General features: G+C 46.1%; 1 protein-coding gene across 3 annotated transcripts; it reads right to left on the bottom strand.

Annotated features, from left to right (window-relative positions):
- Positions 1-1,479: 1,479 nt before the first annotated feature.
- On the bottom strand, positions 1,480-26,818 carry itgb1a (integrin, beta 1a). Of its 3 annotated transcripts, none has more exons than XM_079361368.1 (16): positions 25,871-25,974; positions 13,544-13,610; positions 13,083-13,168; positions 12,034-12,253; positions 11,787-11,957; positions 10,808-11,046; positions 10,413-10,568; positions 10,222-10,317; positions 8,186-8,275; positions 7,891-8,031; positions 7,192-7,394; positions 6,871-7,109; positions 6,559-6,781; positions 5,731-5,966; positions 5,356-5,522; positions 1,480-2,712 (listed from the first exon to the last, which is right to left on the bottom strand). In XM_079361368.1, exons 1-16 carry the CDS (start codon positions 25,910-25,912, stop codon positions 2,647-2,649), a joined length of 2,442 nt encoding a protein of 813 aa, XP_079217494.1. In that variant the 5' UTR covers positions 25,913-25,974; the 3' UTR covers positions 1,480-2,646. The 3 variants fall into 3 exon arrangements, with proteins under 3 accessions (XP_079217494.1, XP_079217493.1, XP_079217495.1); XM_079361367.1 differs by lacking the exon at positions 1,480-2,712 and adding an exon at positions 2,728-3,653 and having other exon boundaries at positions 25,871-25,988; XM_079361369.1 differs by lacking the exons at positions 1,480-2,712; positions 25,871-25,974 and adding exons at positions 2,729-3,653; positions 26,470-26,818.
- Between the last annotated feature and the right edge of the window lie 32 nt (positions 26,819-26,850).

The raw sequence follows: 26,850 nt of genomic DNA, 5'->3' as shown, positions 1-26,850 counted from the left end.
AGTGGTTTACACTTTGAAGGATCATCTGTTGGTTTACCTGTATTTATACCTGCAATGACTTATTTTGAGCACATGGGGGCGGCAGATACAAATACAAACCAGCACATTAGTTTAACGCGTATGTTGAAGAAAATAATTTAAAAATAATAATGATAATAATAATAATAATAATAATACTGGTGCAATGCGCTTTAAGTGAAGTTAAATTAACTGTAATCAAAAGACCATTTGAATAAACTTACCAATTGCATTTTAACACAGCGATAAATAAAGAAATGGAAGGCTAAATCCCTTTTGAAGGATTTCATAAATGACGATTTGTGCCAATAAATGCTTCAAACAGGAGCTTCTTGGTGTGCTGATCATGTTTTTTTGTGTGTGTGTGTTTTAGGATCCAGCACCAGCTCAGGGATGAGGTGTCGTTTTTTTATTTTTTAAGGAAGGCAATAAAGAAAACAACAGACAAACAATTAACCGAATAGTCTTGATGATTTTATCTGTTCATAAACAGGTTCATAAAATTCCACATCTGACTGCTAAACTTGTAGAGATTTATCACACGTTGATATTCTTTATTAACACTGACAATCAATAGCATTCCAGCTGAATTTATCATGCCAGATTTTTACAGTCTATGTGACAGACAGGAGAGCTCAGAGCATGCCAGTTAAAGAAGAGTCATTGCACGTGACAGCAATCATCAGATGCATCTTGATTTGTCAGACACTGTCTGACAGGATTTCAGCAGAAGTCCTCACTCTCGTTCAGAGACATTCAAACTTCACTGAATGACTTCTAACGTGGTTGTCTGAGAGAATTCACGAGGAACTGACTCAACTTTGCAGCATCACATTTAATGAAAACAAACTAGGCCTAATTTGTGCCACTCAGTAGCATCCTACCATCATACCACGACAGACTGAACCCTGCAGCTCCACTCGGACCGGACACTCAATAGTCCAGTACTGTGACGTTTGAGCTCCCTTATAGCAGCACCTTAAACTCTCATGGTTTATACTGGCTCATTCTGAACAAAATCAAGCAGCCACTCAATACTGGTAAATATATATATATACATATTTCAAACATCGTCTCCATCTTTGTTATTTTGTTTAACAGTTAACAGCGCAACCCAATAGAGTCCTCGTCTGATCGGTAAGTGATGAGGCAGGAAAGACTCCTGACCATGAGTCACACCATGACCATCAATGATTTCATGCTGCACATCCCTGGACAACACCCTGCAGTGTACTGACATCAGAGCCTTACCCTGCAGATACTCGTCTCTGAAAGATGAACGCACTCACTGTGACGCTGAGCTCACCACGCACTCCGAGAAGCACAACTAGAACTTCACCAGTCGTGACTCCAGCTTCTGTCTCACGGTTAAAAACGCGGTGATCCACGATGAAAAGTAATCGAGCTCCTCGTTGTGTCTTTGCGCGTTGAGTCAAAGTTGGTCACACAGAAAGGCGCAGGTAGTTTTAACAGTTTATTTAATAAATAACTCATGAACAGCATTGGGAAACATGAAATAAAAGGCACTTTGAAAACATCACTGTAAAGGCTCGTGTGTGAACTTTAGAGGCATTTGGCTGTGAAAGCGTTTCAGAGGTGATTCATACCATGTCCATCCTAAACATCTTTAAAATATTACCAAGAAGAAGAGCCGCCAACTCAAGTGACCCGGACACATACGTTCCACTGAATAACAGAAAGCATGACTTTTGGATGACTTGACAAACACAGGAAAGGACCTGAGAATAAGTGATACAGTTTCTGCAGTTAGCAAAATAAAACAATACTTCATTTATTATCTGCACGATAGAAATACAACTCCTTTGATTGTTCAACACGGCGACAGTTTAACGAGTGGTTTACAGTCCCTTTGTGATCAGCACTTCAACGTCGTGTTTTCAGTCCTTTAGAAAAGCACTCAATGAGAGTACACTCCAAGCTCAGGTGTTTCTCAGCTGCAGTTTAAAAACTACATTTACAACCACTGCATCAGAGATCCAACACAACTGTCCAATCGATGCTCAATGACGGATTTCACTCAAATCCTCCTATTGCGGTTGTTTTCTGTATATACACACACATTGACATAACGTGCTGCTGTGACTGATGATTTACAGATTAAACTCAGGTCCTGTCTGCAACACACACAACAAAGGATATCAGTGCACAGAGAGAGAGAGAGAGAGAGAGAGAGAGAGAGAGAGAGAGAGAGAGAGAGAGAGAGAGAGAGAGAGAGAGAGAGAGAGAGAGAGAGAGAGAGAGAGAGAGAGAGAGAGAGAGAGAGAGAGAGAGAGAGAGAGAGAGAGAGAGAGAAGCGATGTGGAGGAATTCTTGTACATATATTGTAAATCCAAAGTGTCCACATGGTGTTAAAAGAAGCGACTCTTCTGCCTGTTAAAGTCCTGTGGCAGGAAAAAAAGCACCATCATTTCATCATTTCTGCAACTTTAAAAGTATATACACAGACTGTAGACTGTACATCTAAAAATACAAAGAATGCATACAAATCAAAAGTGTTAGTACAAAGACAGATGCAGTGGCTGTAGGATACATGATTACAGTAAAGCGACAAAGACAAAGGGACATTAATCTTCTCCTTCAGATCCCCTCAAATCCACGGCGACTTCATCATTTTCCTTCATATTTAGGATTGACCACAGTCGTGACAGCACTTTTGTAGATGGGATTTTCTCCCTGTGAAGCAGAAACAAGAAAGTTACAAACAAGATTTTATGACAATCCAGCAGTATGAAATGTTTTTGTTAGATCGTTTGCCACAAAATAACAAAATAAAAAAAATAAAAAAGATTTTACCGATGGTTTTACCCTGAAGTGCAAAAAACTATAACAAATCCCAAAACACACAAGGAACACGAAAACACCCAAAAATCGACTTCAAACAGAAATGGTAGGTTCCTGCAGTCAACACGGGTCGTCACTGATTGGACGATCACGCTGTCCGTCTTTTTAAGCGGAAGGATGCGCTGTTTTCCCGTGTTCATTTGAAAACATGAGCACGGCCGTTGAGTCAGACTGATTCTCTACTATCAGAGATTATTTACATCATGATGATTTATCCTCCTGATCCGCTGCCTGTTGTCAAGGTGGTATGAGACATTTACTTCCTGTTAAAAAGACGGACATCGTGTTCTTCCAATCAGCGACGATCCTCGTCCTTTTCCGGTAGAAGTTAGCGTCCCTGTTTTCTTATTTGACGTTGAGCTTTGCACTTCAGGGCCACCGTAGTTCCCTTTAGCTATTGTTACTCACTGCAACCACCTTTTATCAATGACACACGTTTCAAACTATCATGCTCTTCTGACAGCTAAACAAAAACCAGCAGGTCCAGATGGAAGCAGCTTTCTGTAGTGAGACACTGCGCTCGTCACAGCACACTCATGCACATATTTATACACTAAACTATGTCAGGGTCCACTTATCTCTGTTTTAGTTGACCTGATAGGTTTAAAGGCAGGTGAGAGAGAGAGTGAAATGAAGTCACACAGGAACAGGCCATGCAGGAAAAACCAGGAGGCAAAGGAAGAGGAAATACAAACTTAAAGGGCGGCAGCTTTGCGGCCATAGCTCGGGTTCTGGAACTGATTGATAGGACTCTTGTATATGGGGTTGTCTTGCTACAGGTAGGGAACGAGGACAGGAGAATGATTGAAAGAAGGAAAAGGAAGAGAAGGAAAAGGGTAAAGTCCAGAGAGAGCGATGGAGGCGAGAAAGAGAAGCTCAGAGATGAGGATATAACAGCACACCTTTCAGCCTGCAGTGATGACGTCAGGGTTCAAGAGCTTTCTCAATTAAAACTCTTAACACGGCTCTGACAACAACACAGCTGCTAGGACTCGAGTCAGGACTCACAGAGACGTTTACAACTACTATGGATGACGTTTTGGGAGTAAAGAAACTGTGATGAGGACAAGTGTCCGATTTGATGTTTAATGAAGAGAAAAGGCGTGTGCACACATCCAGGCAGGACAGAGAAAAAAAGAAAATAATTAGAACCACCACAAGAGGGAGACATGTACCTCAGGAAGCACAGGACGTAAACGTCTCCCTCTGGTGGTGGATACATGTATAGTCCCTGCTTTTGGTTGATTAACAGGTGTAAATGATTGACTCACTGTTTGTCTGTTGAAACTTTGACCAGAGGAACATCAAGCTGATCACAACATTATCCTGCTTCTATAACACTGATCACTGTCAGCGGATCTTTTCATGTCGAGGTTTAATGACACCTCATATTTCACTTTATCATATATTCATGGAGGCTCGATGCTCCTGCCTTTAAATTGAAGGATTTCTACGACATGCTCTCTGTCCTGTCCGTGTAGAGAACTACAGCTATCTTTAGCTAAGAGTTAAAGAGACACTGCTACAACAATTGTCAGCTAAACTTGGCAGAGTTAACTCAACAGATCTATCTAACGTACGTGAAGTTGAATTTTTTGGAACCATAAAAGGAGCTGCATGGCGTGGTGGCTGCCACCATAGAAGAAGAAGAAGCTCATTCAGCATCATGATTTTCCTGCCTTGTTATTGAGCCAGGCTTGTCACAGTTTCAATCCCTCGTTTCTTCACCTTAAAAAGGGATTTACTCTCTTCCCACCCTACAAACAACTTTGATGCTTTACACTACCACACACACATTCACACATTTCCTATACACCACCACACGCATTACTTGACTTTTATATCTACTTTAGTTTAATTTGTCTTTGTTAATGTTTTGTGTATTTTGACTTTATTTCTGTTTTGCTTGTTGTTTTTGTTTTTGTGCCGTTGAGCTGCCGTTAAAAAAAACAAAGAAATACAAAAAATAGAGAAATAAATATAAAGGGACCTCTAACATCTGCATCATCAGGCAAACATACACTGAGGGTGTGATACACTCCTCCCCCAGCAGGGGGAGGCACATCACTGCAGGGGAGGCCGTGCTACACCGACCCTCCTCTTATTGCTGTTGGCTGATGATGCTGTAGAAGGCAGGAAGCAGTGAGGGGAGGAGCTGTGACCACTCCCCGCAAAAAAAAGTCCAGCTCTGCTCAGAGTGCATAACTTTCCCAAAAAAGTCCTCACAGTGCCGGGCATATTTCCTTTTTTTTTCTCCTTACTTTGAGCGCGGCTCAAAAGCAACACAGACAGGAGAGAATGTGAGCCAGACACTTAGCAACGTCATCAGTGAGTCTGCGAAGCTCATCTGCTGCTAAGAACAACAAACATCCTTTCATAAGCTGAGTCCCTGACAGCGGCTGGCCTCGCACCGCAGCCAAACACCTGTTTGACACATTTACATAAGTCTGCTCCCTCAGAGGTCCCAACACTCACCGTGTCCCATTTGGCGTTCATCTTCTCCTTCTCAAACTTGGCGAACTCCCTCCTGTCGTGGATGATCATCAGCAGCTTCCAGATGAGCAGCAGGGCTAAGCCAATCAGAACGATGCCGGCGACCACGCCCGCCACTATGGGGATGATGTCAGGACCGGCCGGGCAGTCTGAAACGCAGTGAAAGAAGAGAGTTTGGGGGTTTAAAATAAAGTGAAACCAGCACGGGAAAACGTATCATCACACCCCTCTGTGTGAATAAACAAATGATCTATTTTTGCAGCGCAGCCGCCACGGCCCCTGTAATCATCTCCCTCGGAAACAGAAAGCGTCCACACCCTGGCTTCATGTCAGCCCGGCCCTCTGCTTAGCGCTCACCCAGTGTGCTGACCACATGGACCTCCTTCTCCGTGTTGTTGTTGACGGCGTACGTGTAGTAGAACCAGCAGTCGTTGGCGTCCCTCTCCTTGCAGTGCATGACGGGGTACGGGAAGTCTCCGGGCTGGGGAAGCTTGTCCCTGTCCTTCACTTTAATCATTTCAAAGTAGCTGCAGTCTTTGGCACACGTGTCCTTCTTCTCTCCGGTGTTAAACGCCCGGCACTGGACACACTCCCTGAGGGGAACAGGGACATTTATTCTGATGGAACTGAAGAACACATTCTCATGACATGCTGGTCTTTGTGCAGTAACATTAAGCTGTCTTGGTCTTTTGTTTTTGGCCTTATCCCTGAGACTGGTGTTGAATGTGAAGAAGAAGAATCTGCATTATGTGCACACATTCTCATTATTTCCAAGTGTGGGATTCAAAATCTTGTAGAAAAAGCCCCTTCTCTCCCGATGTTGGAGTCAGTTTGCTGTGGGCTGCTCAGCCTCAGATTGTTCCCTTTATTTGGGTACAGTCTGAGAAAACAAGCACTGGTAAAAGAATGATGGATTAGCTTTCTTTGGAAGACACCCGCTTGAAAAGGAAAATGAGACGAGAAGTTTCTATATTAGCTGACTTTTCATCTTTGAATCTTTTCCCGTTTCTGAAGCTGTTTTCACATTCTTCACTCTTGAAAATATCTGCTCTTTAAAATCCTCCTGACTGTTTACTTATGTGTGAAGTTTCAAAGATATAAATAAAACAAGACCCTTTAGCATAAAGTTGTATATACTGACAAACTCAAGCGTTGTCCATGAACAGATCTTCCTCTCAGACTCACTTGTGCTCCGTACAGACTCCCGGACAGGTAGGGCAAGTCTCACAGGTGGGACCCTGGAATTTGGGGTCAGTGCACTTGCAGCTGCCACATTCACACATTCCTCTGCCGTTACAGATCTGCTTGTTGCTGGCCATACATGTGCTGTTGTCAAGAGAACAATCACAGGCGCTGCCGGTCCACATGGGTTCACAGACGCACACTCTGCACTCGCAGCTTCCGTGCCCTGACAACAAAAAGCAGAGCTTAAATGAGCCTCTGTCGCTCGAGCTCTTCCAGGCGGTTCGAGTCCCCCGCCGAGCCGTTTGAACTGACCTCCACACAGCTTGTTTCCGGAGCGGTCACAGTTGAAGTTGTCACACTCGCAGAACTTGCCGCTGTACCTCTCCTCAGGGTTGTCTCTCTTCTTGCACTCGCACGTGCCGCACACGCAGTCTCCATTGTTGCTGCAGATGTCGGTGCCGTTGTCTTTACGGCAGGTCCGGTCCATGTCCTCTGTGGCCACGTCGTTGCTGCTGCATTCACACTGTCTTCCTACACGTCCTTCGTTACACCTGACACAACGACAAAGCTCGTCATTTTGAAACTTTTTGCATATGTTTGGTGGAAGATGTACGGCTCTGTTTCTGGACTCACTTGCAGGCTCCGCACTCGTAGGTGCCGTTACCAAAGTGGCACTGCGGACTGTTCTTGATGCCGTCTTTGTGGCACTCACACTCGCAGATGAAGTTGAGGGTTATCTCCACCTCCTCTGTGAATCCCAGGGGCTTGATTTTAATGACCTCAGGCTTGCCTTGGTTGGGACAACCCTTCGATGTCACACTGATGGTGAACATGACCTAGGACAAAACAGTGTGAAAGTGAGTCTGATAAAGTCAACCCATACAGAAGTTAATCATGTGATTGTGAAGGAGTGAATACTATCAGGAGGAGTCTTAATGCTCTCTTCATCATTAATTAGCTTCGAGTGACCTGGACACAGTGATTTTAATAAAGTGGCTGTTTGACTTTCTTTCAGCGTCCATGATGAACGCTTTGCTGAACATTTGGATTCAGTCCATTTAGATTCACAGTGTCCGACTGACAGTTTGCACAAAGTAGTTTTTTTTTATTCTGAGGGAAACAAAAGGAAATAATAATGACAGAGAGGTTTCAAAGTTTAGATGGAGGTGCGCAATAAAGGAAGCGTGAATAATTTAAACTGTGAGAAGTGTCACTGTATCAGTACATCAGGTCACTGTGTTTCCTGCATAGCAGACAGTTTATAAGAGGTGGGCGTGGCACCCCCCTGTCTGCAGACGATCTGAAGGGCACTGATTGCTTTTGCGTCCTCACCTCGTCTCCGATGGAGATGTTGGAGCACTTGCGTCCGTTCTCCCCCTCGCCGACCGCCCCGTTCTTACAGCGTGACGTGTAAGCTATGCTCACTCCCTCTGGAAGCTTGCTGTTCTCCAGAATGACCTCGGAGGAGAGCGACTGGCAGAAAACCAAAAGATAACAATGTCATTTCCTGCGGCCGGACTCACATCCGCTGGCTTTGCTTCAGACAGCAAGCGATAAACAAAAGACAGCAGAGAAGGAGAAGGAGTGGATTAGAGAGAACAGCGGACTGACCAATCAGTGAACTTACATTGTAGGCGTCGATAATAAGGTTGATGACATTGCTGGAGTTGGCAGACAGAGTGCCCACTGCAGACTTTGGTATGAGGTTTTTCAGCTCCTGAAGTCAAAGAAAGGATCAAGAGAACTTTTTCAACAAACTTTATGAACTCACTGACATTTACATGTTTCACTCCAACGACTTCATCCGTGAAAAAAAAGGTGACCCATATTCAAATCCATACATTCAATCTTTGAAAGTTTTATCTTTATCCTTTATATTATTTATATATATTTTTTAAATCTTAGTTTACACCGAGGCTCAGAGAGAATTTTTTTTTTTGATTTTTCCTGTGTGTCCATAACTTGTTGAAAAATCGACAATAAAGGCGTAGTTGTCGGCGTGATCCCCGGACGTGACTTCCTGTCGATCTGAACGAGACATTACAAGAACTCTCTGAGACTTGGACAGTACTGACCTATCAGAGAACACCACTGAGCAGAGTTACAGGACACACACACCCAGGAAGCTCTTTCAAGGACACGCACATTTCCCTTTTAATTGCAAACCGCGCTGGCCAATCAGGAGACAGTTTGCCCGTGTGGCCTTAAAGAGACAGCAGCGGCTGGATTCAAGAGATCTCCTTTAACCTCAAACACTTTCAATAAAGAGGGCCCCCTTTTTGCTCAATAAACCTTCAAAGTATTCATATAAAACACTTCCTGAGAGTAGAAAGATAAACTACCGTAAATTCCGGACTATAAGCCGCTACTTTTTTCTCACAGTTCGAGCACTGCGGCTTCTACTCCGGTGCGGCTAATGCATGGATTTTTTATGGGGGACAATGAGCTTCTGCCGCAAAAACATTTGACTTCGTCACGTCGGATCTTAATATCAGACACTTTGCGCTTCATGCACGCACCCTCATGATGGAAAACACACGGAGAAATACATATGATGCAGCTTTCAAGTTAACGGCGATCGACCTGGCTGTCAAAGAAGCTAACAGAGCTGCTGCACGTTAAGATGACACTGACAGCGACAACAGAGACTGAGGAAGTGAGTAATGAAGTCATTCTGAGGCAGTGAATGGATGGACTTTTTCTTGTGAAATATATTACGGTCATCTTTTTCATCAGCCGTGTTACAGACACCGTCGGCTAGGCTTCGTATTGTAACGGTTCATGTTGTAAAGTCAGTAGTTGATAATGTGTTCATAATTCCGATTATGTGGAGAGTCAGTGAATGCACCAGCGAGAACGTGTTGAGTGGCTGTATGAGAGAACGCTGGGGGAGAGAGTTGGATTGTTACGGCAAGTTATGGGTTTGTTCTCTGCTGTAAACGGCGTGGTCACGGCCGACAGTGATCGGGTTATTAAAAGTTATTATTTGAACGCTCTCGTCGTCCTTTAACGTCCGTACGGACGCTACAGTGATGTTACCGGTAGCCTACGTCTGTGTAAATAGCTCTTGTTATAGCGTGGACACCTGCGGCTTATAATCAAGTGCGGCTTATATATGTACAAATACATTTATTTACTTATTTTTAGCCGGTGCGGCTTATATCCAGGTGCGCTCAATAGTACGGAATTTACGGTAAATAAATCTTCATTCAGAAGTTGGACCAGCTCGGCACACGGTTTAAGTTTTTTAAATGAAGCTTCTTTTAATGCGTTTCAGAAGTTTTTCCTTTCTGAGATGAAAGGTTTAATATTTGTAAAGACTTCTGATCACTATTATTTGTTCACTTTAGACAGATTAAAACAGGATGATTTAAAATAAGGTGAAAGCACTCTGAAGCTTCTGTGAGGCTACGCTATAAACTTTTTTTTTGTTTTGTTTTAAATCAAAGTCAGAAGAGTTGATCTGAGCTCCAAAGCACAGCAGAAGAAAATACTCCTGTGCTGCTTCCAGGAGATGCTACGCTAACTCCGAGCAGATGTCTCAGGTGGACATTTAAACCCACGGGGCGTCTTCAGTGTGCACGCAGAAGGAGAAGGAGAGGATAAACAGAATACACGGCTGAGTGGGACAGAGATGAAAAAAAAGAGAGGAAGGATACTGACTTGGTAAACGGGCTGGAATTCCTCGGTGACTGCAAAGATGGTCTGGATGTTGTTGTCGCTCAGCTTCTGAACCAGGTGAGCGATGGAGGGATAGTCCTTTAAGACAGGAAGTCAAATTTACGACGTAAAACGAGACGCTCAAAGTCGTTCTTCCCACATGTGGAAAAAAAACACAGTCCCGCTCTACTTACATAGTAGTGGCTCATGGTGTACATGTTGTTCTCCAGGTGACATTTTCCATCATTGGGCAGGACGATGCCTCCCAGTTTGCCGTCTCCAGCAAAGTGGAAGCCAGCGTCAGTGGAGAAGACGAGCAGACGAGCCACATTTCTCCACCCGATTTGGTCCTGAGGAATAAGACACTCAGGTTTAACAATAAGCGTCTCATTAAGCAGAAACTGAGCTGCTAAGAATGTAACACATTCACTTTTTATTATCGCTGCGTCGAAAAACCTCCTCGTAAAGAGCGAGGACTCGTAAAATAGCCTTTTCACACATCCCCACGTGAACACGTTTATTGGTGCTTCAGGCCGAGTTGAGAACCTGAGCTGGATTATTTCTCACAGCTTCTCCTTTCTGAGCTCACCCCACACACGGCCACTTGCATGATGGCATCGAAGCCGCCCTCAGGAGAGTCCAGGTTTCCAGAGATCTGCTGCTGGCCCACCAGAGTGTTAAACTTCTTCCCGTCACTGGTCAGCTTCAGGACGTTCTTGTAGCTGAACGGGCTGGTGCAGTTCTGGTCGCCCGTGCACGGGTTCAGCAGCTTGGCCGGAGTCGTGCTGATGTACGGCATGACCGTCTTTTCCACAAAGGAGCCAAAACCTTTGAAACAAATTTAAATCTGTTTAACATTCTGCGAATAACAAAGAGGATTGATGTGAGAATGGGAGCTGAAGTTCTAAAGAGAAGACGACACCAAGTGGACTCAGAGGAGCTGAATGAACTCTCCATCGCGGGCTTCTTCACTTTGTTTGAGCAGGCTGGACGGACCCTAACTTAACTGTACAGAAAACACATGTCATCATTCTGAATCTGAACATACTCCGGGCTTCAACATAAGTCCTGGGCTGTTTCGTATCAGTCTACTGTACGAGTAGAAGGTGTGTAGTATGTGAATAAATGAGATCTGCAGTGTGCCCCCCCCCCCCAGGAGTCAGGTGGGGGGGCACAGGTTGGGGGAGGGCACAGGTAGGGTGGGGCACAGGAAGGGGGGAGGCACAGGTAGGGGAGGGCACAGGTAGCGGGGGCACAGGGAGGGGGAGGGCATAGAGTTGTGTTTTAATACAGATTGTGTGCATCATGCCCCTGTTGTTTGTTGTTTTTATTGGTATGTTTTGTTGACATGTGGATTTGTGTTTTTATCTACTGAGCAAAGTCAGCGACGTGTGTGCAGCACTCGAGTCTAAAAACGGGACAAAGAAGTGTTTCGGATGATTCAGAGGAGTTCAAACTTGCTGCTGATCCACGACTCGATCTGCTTGGATCATTCGGCTTAAAGGACCTCGACAAACAACGATTCTCACATCAGACACTCAGGTGTGCCCAAACTCTCAGCTGCTCACCTATCTTGAAGTCCGAGGTGATCTTCGACATCTCCAGCATCAGACTAGTCCCCAGGTTCTTCACATTCTCCAGATCGTCCTTCATGGAGTAGGACAGGTCCATCAGGTAGTACAGGTCGATGGGGTAGTCATATGCTCGTTTGAACTTCAGCTCGAAGGACTGGGGCTCACCTGAACCAAACGGCCCTCGTTAAAAACATCACGGCTCATTTCTTCACATACAGCTTTGGTGCGTTCGGATTCTCACCCGATCGGAGCGTGAGGCTGAGTTTCTGGGGCTGAATCTGGGTGATGTCCTCTAGCTTTAGTTTCTCCGCGCCCTTCCTGCGATGCGTCACCATCTTGTTTGTCAGGACCTTCTGTTGCCCGTGTGGGTTTTCTATCAGCGCCTCATCGCAGCCTCTCTTGATCAGAGACTGCAGCTCGTCACAGCGCGTCGACACCGTCTCTCCCTGTTGCAGGAAGTCCTACGAGAAGCAGCAGAGGCAGAATTAAAGGGACAGTGCATCAGTTTTACAGACGCACTGATTTCTGTTTGGGCTTTGAACTGACAGATCTGATCTATTATCGGTATGGGGTCGCTTTAATCCTTAAAACCCTCTCATCGCTCCGCCTCGAAGACGTCCGTTTTATTTCTTTGACTGCGTTCCTTGACTCGTGTTTTGTCTTTCAAATGTCGTTTTTTATCTCATGTGAGCCGATGTGTATTTTATTTATTCTTCTGTACATCACGTTGGTCAGCTGTGGTTGTTTTAAACTGGAGTTATTTGAATTTTTTATTTCTTTATTATAATTCTTTATTATTCTTTATTATAATTATATCTTTGAATATGAATTGTGTTTTTCACAGCTGTGTGTCGCCACACACAAAACAACAACAACAACAACAACTCTATTCATTACAATAAATAACTGAGCCCGAGCAGCGTTTAGCTTTTTTTTTTTTTTTTTTTAAATTGCTCATTATGTCTAATGCCGCTCTGTGATGTTTGGATGTACTTATTGTAATTTGAATTAGTGATTTTGATCTATTCTCAGTAATGTTGAGACTACAAACCTCTCCAGTTAAGAACTGAAATCTTTATGAAGAATTTCATCGATTCAAATTGAAGGTTTTTAGTTTGAAGGCTCTGAAACGTGGATTTTTAAAGACGGCTTTTTATTCGTGATGATGAATCCTAGGAAAAGCAAGCGACAGCTGCAGGCCTGATCCATAAACACTGCAAACCATGAGCAGAAGACTAATGGCATCAAACTGCATTTCTCAGCACTGATTAGAGCTGCACTCTCACATACCGGGTCTGTACACCAGCCGCATTTGGCTCCGGCCTGGATGCACTCCCCGCAGTATTTGGCGTTGGCATTGATGCACTCGTTCCCCTCTGGATGAACAAAGAGAGGAGAAGAGGAGGCAGAGTCAGAGGAGGGGGGGGCGAGGGGGGGGGGGGCTCAGTCCCTGCAAAGTAAGCAGCCTGTTAAGCCCTCCATGTTTACACATCAGTTCATCTGGAACACGGCGGAGCTCGATGGTAACTGGATACATAGACGGGATAATCTGTCTTTTCCATGATCCTCCGTGCTTCATCATGCTGAGGTGGATCTTTAGTCGATGACATCATCAGGAGGATAAAACCAGACACCCCTCTCTCTCTCTCTCTCTCTCTCGGAGGGAGCATCATCACGACCTGCACGTTTTTAATGCACTTCAATCACGTGGCGATTTCACCACAGCACAGAAACACAACGAGGCGTCTTACCTTTCTGAGCGTTACTGCAGCAGAGCACTCCGAAGAGCGTGGACACCAAGAGCAGCTTCAGATCCATCTGAAAACACACACAAGAACATTTTCTGACCTCAACGAGAAAGTGAGCCCTTTGTGATCTGGACAGGTCGAGTGCTCCCCGCTCGTTTTCATCACGTCCTGAACAAAAGGCCGCAGAAGAGTCTCTGTGAGATGGCCAGGTTATAACTGGAGCTCATAAATCAGCCAGAGGCAGGAGCTCGGCTATTTTCAGTCGGTCAAAGAGGAACAGGCAGCTAATTCAATTCTGCCCACACACACACACACACAGAGCATGGGTTCCCCGGAGGCCGCCCCCCTCTCTCTCTCTCTCTTGTCACGTTGATCGATCCGTCGTCTCTCATAGATCCTGTCCTTCTTCTAATGCAGAGCTCATGACTTATTCATCACGAGGAACGCTTCTCTGCACTTAGAGGCTGATCTGTGAGCGGTGGAAAGTCCTGCTCGTCCTCTGCGCACGTCAACAAAGCGCTGCTTCAAACTGAATGTGGCCGACGTGCTCGGAGGGGAGCGCGCTAACATGCGCCTCGACCTTTAACCTCTCAGCATCCTCACACCTGAGGATTACAAACCAACAAGAAGCCAAAGACTAAAGCGAGGAACTTCATGCTCCTCATCAGAGCGAGAGATAGAAAATGAACGGTTTTAAAACCTTTCAAACTGACATGGTTTGAAATATGTGTTTCCCTGTCGATGCCATTATTATTATTATATTTGTGCTGTGTTTACTCTTGTATTGCTGCAGAGCGCCCCCTGGAGGAGAGACCTCGCTCCTCCTCCCCGCTAACATGAAGACTCTCCGTCAGAGTTAACGTGTTCTTAACTGACTGAACGGTTCCCAGTTGTTTATTCATCGTCTCGTGCTCGTCAGTAGAAGTGCGTACTGCCCCCTAACGCCCATAAAAGGGCATGAGGGAGAAGAGGAGCTACAGGTAGCTCGTGGACAGGTTTCCAGCGGCTCGCCTATCAGTTCGCCAACCTCACACCTTTTCCACACTATCCATTTATTTTGTCAAGTAGAAATGTTTTCTGCATTTAGGATCATTATTTGCTTCTTGCACGTTCACACGTGTACAAGGAGCAGCTTCATTCAGCTGATGTGTGATGTGTAAATAAATGCCAGCGATGTGACGGGAGGCGCTCTTAGCCACGGTCGTTTTGTGGCAGCAGCTCTCAGATGAAGAAAGGTTGGAGACTCCTGCTTTAATAGAAGTGAAGTGGAAATATAACTGCAGCAAACAAACCGCTGGATTCATCAGGGCGAGTAACAAAGCTGTTACTCCACAGTTCTGCTACTGTCTCAGAGGATTGTGTTAGCGGTGTCAGTTCTGGGATTCTCAGCCCGTCTTTTTGGCAGGTCTAATGAGGGACAGCTGGGAAGGCTCCTGCAGAGGGGGGGGGGGGGGGGGGGGGGAGTCTGAGGATGTGCGCGTTAACCTCTAAGTGCACGATCTCATTTACATGAGGAATGTTCTGTGAAAAAAAAAAAAAAAAACGTCCCGACTGTAAATCCAGGGAGTGATTTCCAGAAGAATCTTCACAGTAGCTGAGACATCAGACATCAGGTGACATCAGAGCGGGAGAGACGGCGATAAAGCCACAGAGCGTTTGACTTTTAAGAACACTTTCAGTCTATTCATAGAGGCCACATTAAAAGACCACATACCCCGCACACTGTGGGGAAGGAGGCGCTGACGTTCAGCGTGCTCGCTGTTGACTGAAGCATTCCTCAGTGCCCGTGTGTGCGTGCATGCGTGCATGCATGCATGTGTGTGTGTTTATATAGACACAGAGGGGCAGACGGCCTGTCTGCAGCCCCCCCCCCCCCCCCCCCCCCCATCCCCAGATTAGATCAGCTGGCTTGAATCTCCTGCACATGGGTGCTGTGTGTTAGTATGATAATAAGCTCTGTTTCACCGTCACCACAACATGAAGAATCCAAACCAGGCGTCAGACAGAATCAAAGTTCAGCCGGCGTTTCTGCACGGGGCGATCACCATCAAACACTTCAGGTGAAAGCTTAGAAAGAAGGAATTTTGGCCCACATACCCAACCAAGCCACACACTGATATTTTCTTTTCACTCACACACTGGTTTAAACTTCAGCTCCTTGGAATCATTCACATGCAAACAGCAGCCAGGTGTCGAGTTAGAAAAATAAGTGTGTTGTCTTTAATCACATGAAGCTTCGCAGCTGCACGGAGGAATGTTCAATAAAAACAATAAAAACACTAAAAGTTAAAGATGGCAGCGCACAGGGAGGAGACCAGCGACACACTGAGAGCAGGATGCTGCGCTGCCCTCAAAGCTCAGAGGTCACAGGTCATAAAGAAGAAGCTGTCAGGGTTTCAACATGGCCGATATGACGGATGTGCTTTTTGTCAGTTCCACTTCGGAGAGACGAGAGGAAGACGCACTGAGACAAGCGAACAGTCACAGGAGCTTTAAACGACACACTCACACACCTCTCACCCAGCCAGTCCAAAGTGTGGTCCGGGGGCCATTTGCAGCCCTTGAGGGGATTTTTATGCGGCCCCCGACTGGCCCGGGGCCTCATTCAGACGACATATTCAGTTCTTTTTCTTTTTCATGTTAGCGAGGGCTGAATGTTCCTCAAACAGAAAATGTTCAGTCCAAACAGCTTTGACTATTTTCCACTTTTTGTTTTTTTTATTAACTATTAAAATGAACTTGTGCTTAATTTTTGTAATCAAGCAGACGGTTGTTTAACCGTTTAATAACTAGCTAAAAATAAAAAATACAAAAGAATTAAACACGTTAGAGGTTTGACTCTGAGAAAAACAAACGAAAAGAACGAAAAAAAGCAAAGAAATTATCTTTTCTTTGTGAACCTTTTGACTCTGATCTACAAATCCTTAACATTTTTTTAAAAACTAGTTTCTCACTGTAATTAGTTATTGTGTATTTACGTTATTATTCAAGAGGTCAAGATACAAAAGGTTCCTGACAATATTATTTAAAATGTAAAAACAAACCTGTGGCCCATGAGTGATTCTAACAACCATTTCAGCCCACAAAAAAAAAAAAAGTTTGGACACCACTGAGAGTGTAACCTCTGAGAGGCGGAGCCTCAGGAGCCATGACGCTCCGACAGCAAACCTTTATCAACGGGTCAAACCTTACCAGACTTATCCACAGAGTCTGAGGTATGAAATGCACACTCTTCAATAAAGGGAACATTTGGTCTAAGCTGGGTCATCATGGAGGTGAGTGATGAGGAGTGTTTAGAGACGTTCATGTCTCTGATACCTCAGCACTCCTCGTCACTCACACCTGAGCTCGAGCAGGCGGCGGGCGGCGGTGATGCATGGCAGACGCCGCCGTGCGAGACTAAAACGGGAGCAGCTCCTCAGGCATTCCTCAGGGCCTGAAAAGGTCGTGACCAGGATAGTAACCTGTAACACAGTTAGTGCACTCTGCGGGACATGTGAGCTGAGAGAGCCATGGTGACGTATTTTTAACAGCCTCGTCTTCGCCCACTTTGTCTCTGCTGATCCAGAGCTGCAACCATTATTTGACTTCAGGGACACTTGGACTCAAGGTCACAACATTCACCATATACTAGCTGCTTATTAGCACGCTAATTAGTAGCATACAACAGCTTATTGGTCATGAAGTAAGAGTCAGCCCTCCTCATTGCTGCTTCTTCATAGTGCGTTAGGAGGCTGTCAAACATGAAATGATCCCGTTCATACACATTTACACGCCGCAGACAGGGCAGCGGTAGCAAAAAGGACACATTGGACACATTGCTGCAGGATCTTGGGATTCGAACCCACGACCTTCGTGTTAAGAGACGACGACTCGCCCACTGAGGCACAGCCTCGGTTTTTGCAACTTATTCCAAAAATAAATCCCACCAATCAGTGAGTCTCCAGTGAATCTGAGGTGGTCTGATAGCTAGCGTAGCTTCATTAGCTTCTGCTGCTTTATCCGGGCTTGTTTGAACTCCGCTAAGTGTGCAGATCGATTTCCTCAGTCTGTTCTGCTCGTGAGGATGAAAGCTTCAGATTTTCTTTAAGACATCTCGATATAAGCGTCCACATTTCTAACCAGCTGACCTCACCGTTCACTAAATCTTCTGGACACTTCACACTTAGGAAGAACCACTTTTCGGCACACTGGAAGTCAATTATTAAAAAGTGTTTGGACTTTGTGAGGTTTATCCCATTAGGATCCTGAGCCGATGTGGGAAATCCTCCAGTGGAGGAAAGTCCGGCTTAAATTAGCCGCCCAAACCTCTGCTGTGTGAAGGAGTGGATTTCCTTCCCTTTACATTGATCTGCATTCAAGAGAGCTTAGAAGTACTTACTCCAGCGAGCACCGCTATGAATAATGACCAAGAGGCAGTGAAAAAAACACCATGTACTGTGCAGCAGTAAAGAAGCGGTGGCGGCTCTTTGTAGGAGGAGGCCTGAGCTTCCCTCGCTCAGAATGGCTGTTCTTCTCTGGCCGTGAAAGAAGGAATGGAAAAGAAGGAAAAACAGGAAAGGGCGGTGCACAACTCAGAGGGGAAAGAGGCTGCCTCACAACCAGAAGAAAAGGGGAACTTACAGACTCTCCTTGTCCTCCCTCCTCCGTTTAAACTCTATCTGCTGCAGTTCAGGCTTCACTCACGTCAGCAGAGCTTTTTTAGTTCGACGCTGAAGTGAAAACGTAGAGCGACATGGACGACATGCACTTTCAGAGCCTTGACTTTAGATTTCATTTGAAGAATTCCAAGATGTGCACACTGTTGTCCTTGGCACATCTGTGGCATCTTTAATTCCCATCCTCCCTCTTTTCCTCCCTTGCTTCCTCACATCTCTCTCTCTCTCTCTCTCTCTCTCTCACTGAGAGCAGAGCCAATCCAACGGCCCCTTCAAACAGCGCAGAGAGGGGAACATGTCCGAGCTACAAGCCGGCCGACAGAGCTGAAGGAGAATACCAAACAGTGTCTGTCTGTGCACCCCCCCCCCCCCCCCCCCCCCACCCAGAGGACCCTCTCATAGCAGACAAAAGCAATGAATCAGACTTCCTTTAAAAGCATGACATAAGGTCTGATAAGTGTTCCCAAAGCCGGCTGTGTGTGATCAATAATACAAAGGAGGCAGAGTTAAAGCTCTTCTCATCTTTTTCCTGCTTCTCTGCTTTAATGAGATGGAAACATGCAGCCGGAGGAAACGTCCTCGGAGAGATACAAAGCCACAAGCTGCATCAGAGTTTCCACATTGATTTAGTCTGTGAAAACTCCGACTACTCCCCAATAAAGGAACGTTTGTCAGACTGGGAAAAGTGGAAGCTCAGGCTGCAGTGAGCGAGGACTATGAGATTCATTTCAAGTCAGGCATTCACAGATGTTTCTCCCATCGTGTTCAACACTCGATGATTTAGAGGACAGGCTAACCTTTAGCATTGTCTCACACACATCTACCATGTGCCAAGACATTTCCGAACTGTTAGAGGCTGAACAAATGTCCAGACACGACAATGATCCTGAAAGATTCTGGGACGTCATGGACTCCTCAGACTTACAGCCTGATATGTTCCTCTGGGACTATTCTGAACACACGTGACGCCGACGTGGACGTGGACGTGTTTGACCACCACAGGGGGAACGTCTTCAACCAGACCGCCCTCGTTGTGTGACCTCATACGTTAAGGCTTTGAGCTCAGCGACGTGCGACACCCGTCGATTCGACATGTTGAATGGGCGTCAGCGGTCGGTGAGAGGAAGCTCTCTGATTGGCTGTAGCTCTGGACAGGTTTGTAGAGCCTGTTGAGCCTGCTGCTGTTTACTCATTTAGTGCTGATACTCCTGAGCTTCACTTTTCACTTTAACCTGCCATTCAATGCACATCATATATAGTCCTCTGTATATGTCCTGTTCTACTATTATTTTAAATTTCATGTTTCTATTTTATTAGTGACTTTTTATGATTTCTCTTTGGCTGCTGCTGCCAAGCCCAAATGTCCCCATCGTCTCTTCTTCTCTTTATCCACTAAAAGACCAAGGACTGACAACACCAGCACCACTGTGTGTGTGTGTGTGTGTGTGTGTGTGTGTGTGTGTGTGTGTTCGTGTGTGTCTTCATGTCGTAGCCTTGGCTGATGTCAGTATTCACATGAGGTGATAAGTATATACAAAATAAGCTGCAGATATAAATGGATATAAAAACAAAAGCTATGTGTGAAATTATTATCCAGATAAATATATTAAAGTTTTTTAATTAGGTTTTTTGTATGTTATATTGTCTTTTTTACAGTGCAGTGAAGTAATCTGGTTGAGGGGTTTGTTAGTGTTGAGAGAAGAAGAAGAAGAAGCTGGTCCAGAACCTGGAGGTTCTGCTTCGCTTTACGCCACAGCGGATTCACAAAGACGTGAAGACCTGAAATGTTTCGCTCCTGTTGGGATCCACAAGTATCCACCACGCTGGTTTAACAGATTGATAGGTGTCGTAGCGATAGCTTAAGTGCTACCTTTATGACTCGCCCAACATACGGCTTCCTGCCGGGCTTCAAAGTTCTGCTTTTCATACAAAACTCTCAGCCAACCACACGCTGGCTCGCAGCCTGCCAACACTCCCCTCGACTAAGAGGGAGGCTAAAGATACACAGGAGCCCAGACTTCCACTCAGAGAATCAATACCACTCAAACAGCAGCTTCATATTGAGCAATGGTCCAATCACATTACACGTCCTGCAGCAGCAGCAGCAACGACGGCATGTGGAGGCGTGCCAGGCCCGTCTCACTGTTCACGGCTCCATCGCTGTGTTGGAAATAGCTGTGCAGTGCTAACAGGTTATTTCTGACTCCTGAGCTCCACACCTGGCCTCTGCAATCACTCCACAAGTTGACCTAACAGACACAACAACGCTTCCTCAACCCGATTAAGAAGAACACGGAAAATCCTAAAACTCACTTCAGTTAAGTTAGTTAGTTAATTAAGATGGCGCTACATTAGCATAATACGCTCTGAAAAATGTTAGCGTCACTTCTGTCACACTGATGCATTGTCTAAAGTGTAAGACACACTTGGCAGGCTTGAAGCTTCTCGAGAGTAAATGGACATTGTTAGGGAGCTAGCAGATCTTGAGCAAAGCAGAGAGCATCCACCATGCTAACGTGCTAACATGCTAACGTGCAGTCTCGTCTGAGAGGATCTAGCGGGGTTGCCTGGCGGTGACGTCGTGAGCTCAGGGCTCAGCCTGTGAAGCTGGGATCTGCTGTTCAGTAAGCCTCCCAAAACTCCCCGTGTTTGCTGAGTCGGCCCTTCCTGTTCTGAAACACAGGAAGCTCAACTGGATCACACAGGAAGCGTCACGGCGCCTGGAAGCCAGACTGAAGCCAGAGAAGACATATTTGGCTTTGAGTTGTGAGAGGAAGAGAAAGAAAGGCAGAGGCAGAGAGTCGAGGACCAGACGGCCCCGTCACAGAGGGATGAGAATGCAGCGAGCCGTCAAACCTGCAGCAAACTGTCTTTGTGAAGTCTGATCCTTTAACTTAAACCAGCCCATCAATGTCAACTAATCGATGGAGAAAGCTAAACAAGCCTTCGACTCAAACAACGCCTGCAACAAAACAAACAAGCATGCTGAAAATGTTGAAACAAAAGTTGGATATAAATTCTCCAAACACCAGAGCAGGGATCATTTACATGACATCATCCTGCAGACTAATATTTACAGCACAGTGACGAGAGCTCAACGGCCCGTGGAGATCCAAAGTGCTCCAGCTGAAACAGGAGCTGCAGCTACTGGGAAGCACAAAGTGTAAATATTAACAGATAAAGCCTGAGTGACGTCAGCCATCTTGGTCCTGCAGGGGGCGCTGGAGGCTCATCAGCAGCAGACGCCATGTTGGAAATGCAGTCTCAGTCTAACTTTCAAGTCGACCTAACGACAGGCTGAGGAGCTGACAAACCGTTACATCGCGCCCGCCTGTCAATCATGTCAGCTACACGCTTAACTATGTATAACACGTCTGAAATCAAAAGAGCCGTTTAACAAGAATTCACCCGCCGGTACAGAGTGAGCCAGTGATCACAATAACCCATCACACCTGTTTGTTTTCACCAGGCTGTAAACATGTTTATTTATGCTGTAAAAACTGTTTGGTTTTTTTTCCTGTTGTGTGTGTGTGACTTCCTGTGTTCCTGCCTCTAGTGGACACTCAATGAACTGCAGGATTTTGCACTTACACATTGGCTTTATTTTCCACCCTGTTGGTTTCTGCTTGGTTTTCACAGGTATACGTTCATGCAGGGGCAGTTTACAGGTGAGGACCTGAGGACCCGTTCAGACCCAGTAAGACATGTCTCTTTGGTTGTCCCATCTGATAAAGACAGAAAGGACAGCACACACAGTTCAATGTTGTCCATGTTTGTAGTTTTATGTTGCTGGTAAATGAACGAGTTAGTCTTCAAACACTTGTACATCAGAGTAAGCCACAAAACTGGGGATGTTATCCATCACATTTCACCTGTTGATGAAAAGTGAACAGACCACCAAGCTGATCTCAGATCTACTAGAGATGGCGATACGATCGTGTCATACTTTATGGAACACAATTAAATCGTTGATTTTTTTTTTTTTAACTCCAAATGTAAGCCACGTGTTGATTTGTGTATGAGCAGGGTGGAGCAGAGAGGAAACCACGAGGTGTCGAACAGAAGCTAAAAGCTCCCTGTGTTCAAAGTGCTGCATGAAGTCCTCGAGTGTGCTGCGTTTCACTACAAACACACAGAGAAGTCCAAAGCCAGCTGTGGACGCCTCCGCCTTCTTTCTGCTGAGGCCCTAATCCTTGAGAAGTGGCACATTAATGACACTCAGCTGTCTTTCATTAGGCTGCAGACCTGACACTTGAACCACAGGGCCTCCATTTCCTCTGCTCTGCTGCACGGACAGAGAGAGAGAGAGAGAGAGAGAGAGGAAGCTGCAGAGCTGAAACAGGAAGGTCCTCCTGGGAACAGAACGGGAAGATCTGCCATGTTTCATCCTCAGGGTGTCGTGACGGGCTGCTGACTGAACGCCATGTTCTCTCGTGCCGGACCCTCGCTCAGCTTGTTGTTTGAATGTAAACGAGTGGATTAAAGCAGACGCTGCGTGCTAACGTTAGCCTTCTGTTCATCTGCTTCCACTTTAAGAAACGACAGCATATGAATCCTGTTTAAAAGCAGCTGACAACAAGTGACGGTACTTTAGTGAATGACTTCAACGAGGTCAGCTTCACTGCTCTTCATAACTGCTGGTGCAGCCAAACAAGTCAACTCAACACTGAAGCTACATCACATATGCAGGAAGACTACTGAGTGAAAAGTGCTATACAGTCTTTCTGCTGTGGGGGGGGGACTCACGTTTACACCACATGAGACGTCGTTCACACAGACTGAGAGAGAACAGTGTCTGCATTGTATGGGCTCTATATGTGACAGGTCACTGAGGGGGTCACTGATCAACAGCATGACAACAACGGGACGTTTATAAATCACAAACATCTCATCCTCCTTAAGCGTCTTTGAGTTTTTAAAAAAGCGCGATAAAAGTCTTTATTATCAAACTACAGTATACTGAGTATAAACCCAGCTCAAATCTTTTTTATGTTTGGTCTTTATTATTAGACAGCTGAAGAGAGACAGGAAGTGTTGGGAGGAGAAAGCGGAGAAGAGGTCCGATTTGAACACGGCCTCTTTGTTGTCTCATCTGTCCAACATACAAATTCACAGAGCAGCATCTTCAGAGTGTTCGAGGATCGACAGCTCATTTAAGTCCAAGCTGTCTTTGCTAACGTCTCTGTGGCTGTGAGAGTCGTACAAAGAGAAACAAGCGTTCCCATCAGACATTAAAGCAACAGATCCAAACAGACTGTGGTGTATCCTGCAAGCTGTGAGCAGCGACCAGGATTTACTCCCGCCGTCACAATAATCAACACGCTACGACAGAATCTTCTACTATTTACTACACGGCATGTTTGGCCTCTTTTCCCCCAGCAGACCTCGGCATGCATTCCTCACCGGTGCTTCAGGTTCTGTTTTTAGAAGCAGAAAAAAAAGAGCGGGCGGAGAAGAGTCAACGCTTTGGCTGGAGGTCACAAACCAAAAACCCAGGAGTCAGACCCAAACCACGACCGAGCTTCAGAAACACAAAGAAAAGAAAAGTGGAGGAAGCTGTGATGAACGTTGTGAAAGAATAGGGAGTGAGTAATGTGGCCAAAAAAATGACGAGCGCAGCATTTTTCTGTCCTGCAGTTGGACCAAATTTTCTCCATATCAAGATGAGACGTCTGATCAGTTTTAAAGAGTGTTGTAATAACAAAGGAAGCTTGAAGAAAGCACATGTTCACGATGACGCTCGATGAAGCTGTGAGTCACTTTTTTTAAACTTCTGGGAAGAAAACTGAAGCCACCAGGAAATCTAAAAAAACTCTTATTTCAGGGGTCGGAGACCTCCGGAGGTCAGACGACGAGACGTGAGCGATACCATGACACCACGCCATCATGAGAATATGTCCATGCTGTGTGTAAGCCAACAGGGTGACAGCGTCCACAAAGAGCAGAAAACCTGATGTAGCCGTGTAGGGCTGCGTGCACGGAGGTGGTGGCGGTGGCGTGCAGACTTTGGATGCAGCGTGCAGCCATCACTCCCCCCTCCTGTCGGCTCGAGCTGTGCACGGAGGTGGTGGCGGTGGCGTGCAGACTCTGGATGCAGCGTGCAGCCATCACTCCCCCCTCCTGTCGGCTCGAGCTGTGCACGGAGGTGGTGGCGGTGGCGTGCAGACTCTGGATGCAGCGTGCAGCCGTCACCCCCCCCCCTCCTGTCAGCTCCAGCTGACGTCTCCTGATTATACCCCGCTGCGCTCTCACGTCGCCACACTCGGACTCGTAGGGGTCCGGCAGGAGAAACTCTGTATGAAAATGTGTCTCTTTGCGTTCACACACACACAGCCGAGGAGAGTCGTCCTTCAGGAGAGTTCTGGATGTGTGAGGACGGTTCAGGTTCTACAGACTGAGCACATGAAAGAAGGAGAACATGGGATCTTTCTACGTCATCGTCTCTTCACGTTAGCAGACACAGGATGTCTGGAGAGGGCTGCGAGCTGAGACCTTACTTAAATCCATAAAGAGGAGTAAAGTACATTTCTGTCAACAGTCCCTCCTCTTTGTCGTCTTAAATGAACTTTTTAAGTTTTACTGAAACAGGAAGTCTGAGATGTCTGCACGTCACGTTAGCTTAGCATCTTTCTGGGAGTTAGGCTCGCTGTCGGCTGACTTGTTGATCTAAGCCAACGTTTTTCCTCTTTTTCGAGGTTACGTTTTTAACGTGATCCACTGTGAAGATGTTGTCGAAGCGCTCTGACATTTTTCTGTTTTATCTCACTCATCTTTCAATAACCACATGGGCTGAAAAATCTGCAGAATGCAGGAGAGAGAGCCAGCGAGTGATTGAGTGCCGAACAAATCACGGATAACTGCTCTTCAGGGAGCGTCGGTCGCAGAGCTGTGCGTGTGTGTGTGTGTGTGTGTGTGTGTGTGTGTGTGTGTGTCAGAGTCAAACGGCAGGAGCAGGGAATCATTTCCGATCTCCCCCTTCGACACAAAGCGTGGAGGTCGTGCACATTCGTCACTTAACTCACGGTTCATATTCAAGTTCACAGAGGGAGCAGGTCTTGACAAGGAAGCAAACACACGTGTGAAACATCAGCAGAAAGACGCGGGTGTGGCCCTCTGTAAATGTGTGTGTGTGTGTGTGTGTGTGTGTGTGTGCAGTGAGTGGCCTCGTAAATCAGGTGGGAGCCCGGCCCCCTGCAGCAGCAGCTGTTCCCCGGGGACCCGAGGTCACATCAATTCAGCTCATGGCTACCGTCTCCCATCCACCCTCCTCCTCCTCAATTAGCCCTCCTCCCCCCTTCCTCCTCCTTCCTCACTGTCCTTCTTCCTCCCCCTTTGCCTTCTATATCTCCTTGTCATCCCCCCACCTCTTCTCCTCCATCCTTGCCTCCCTTCCTGCCTCCATTCCCCTGATTAAAGTGACGGCTCTCAGCTGCACTGTGGAGTCAGCGCACTCCCGCTATCCTTCAGAAGAAAGCTCGGCGTGATCCAATCAATGAGAGCTGTGCAGCCTGTCCATCACGCACTGCACGGGCAATAACAAGCAGGAAGCGACCGCTCGTCCATCCCAAGACATTCATGCTTGTGTTTCCTGTATGAGCAAACACACGGCTCTCTCTCGCTCGCTCTCTCTCTCTCTCTCGTCAGTGTCTCACGTCAAGTGATCCCTGAGTACCTTTAAGAGATCATGTGAGATCACTGGTTGAAGATGGTTCATGTGACCGCACTGATCCAAACGACGAGAGGAGAGACAGCTTGATGCACCTGGTGAACAATATCAAAACCACATACACACAAATACACGAACAAGAAACGTTACATGATGAATCCAAAGCAGACAACATGGAGAAACAAGCCAAACAACATCTTTATCAGCACTTCTTCAAGCAGGACAAAAACACAGCTCAATCTCAGCGAGATTATACATATAAATATATATGACGGATTAAATACAGGAGTCAGATATAAAAACAGCAAACTAAACACAAAGCTCTCAGAAATAATTCACAGATAGTAAATGGACTTTTCTTGTCCTTAAATGAATCAAAGCTCTTTCACACTAACACATGAGGCTGCTTTGTAAAGAGACCATGTGTAGTTACTAATCACATTCATACACATCCGAAGAAGCAGTGGGAGCGTCTTTCCCAAGGAGACATGTTGTCGGGATCGAACCCTCGACCTTCCGGCCTAGAGACGACCCACTCTCCTACCTGAGCCAGTAACTCTTTCTTTAGTTTGATACAGCTCACCATGAGAAGGTTCATTAGTTACCTTGTTGCCTTCTGCGCTCAGAGGAAGTGAAGCTCGCGCTCCTCTCCAGCTCCCAGTGATGATGATCCTCAATGCGCGCGCGCACACACACACACACACACACACACTCTCTGCCCTGTTGGCACCGGCAACCGCTCTCTCTCCTCCGACTCAAGTCACCGTGAGTCTCCTCCGCTGCTTTAAACTCACACCGGATGTGTTCGCACAGTTTCACTGTCAGGAGAAGGAAACAGAAATCCCCGCAGCGTCAGTGCGGACTGCTCGGTCTGACTCTGGAGAGAGACACGAAGCCGCAGACTCCGCTCCTCCTGCCCGGACCAGGACCACGAGAAGAAAGACAGCGACACAGACAGCATATCCGGTTAGCACCTTCAAAATAAA

This window comes from Symphodus melops (assembly GCF_947650265.1).
Source record: "Symphodus melops genome assembly, chromosome: 14".
In the NCBI taxonomy this organism is placed as follows: domain Eukaryota; kingdom Metazoa; phylum Chordata; class Actinopteri; order Labriformes; family Labridae; genus Symphodus; species Symphodus melops.
This window is presented reverse-complemented; position numbering and strand designations above follow the sequence as displayed.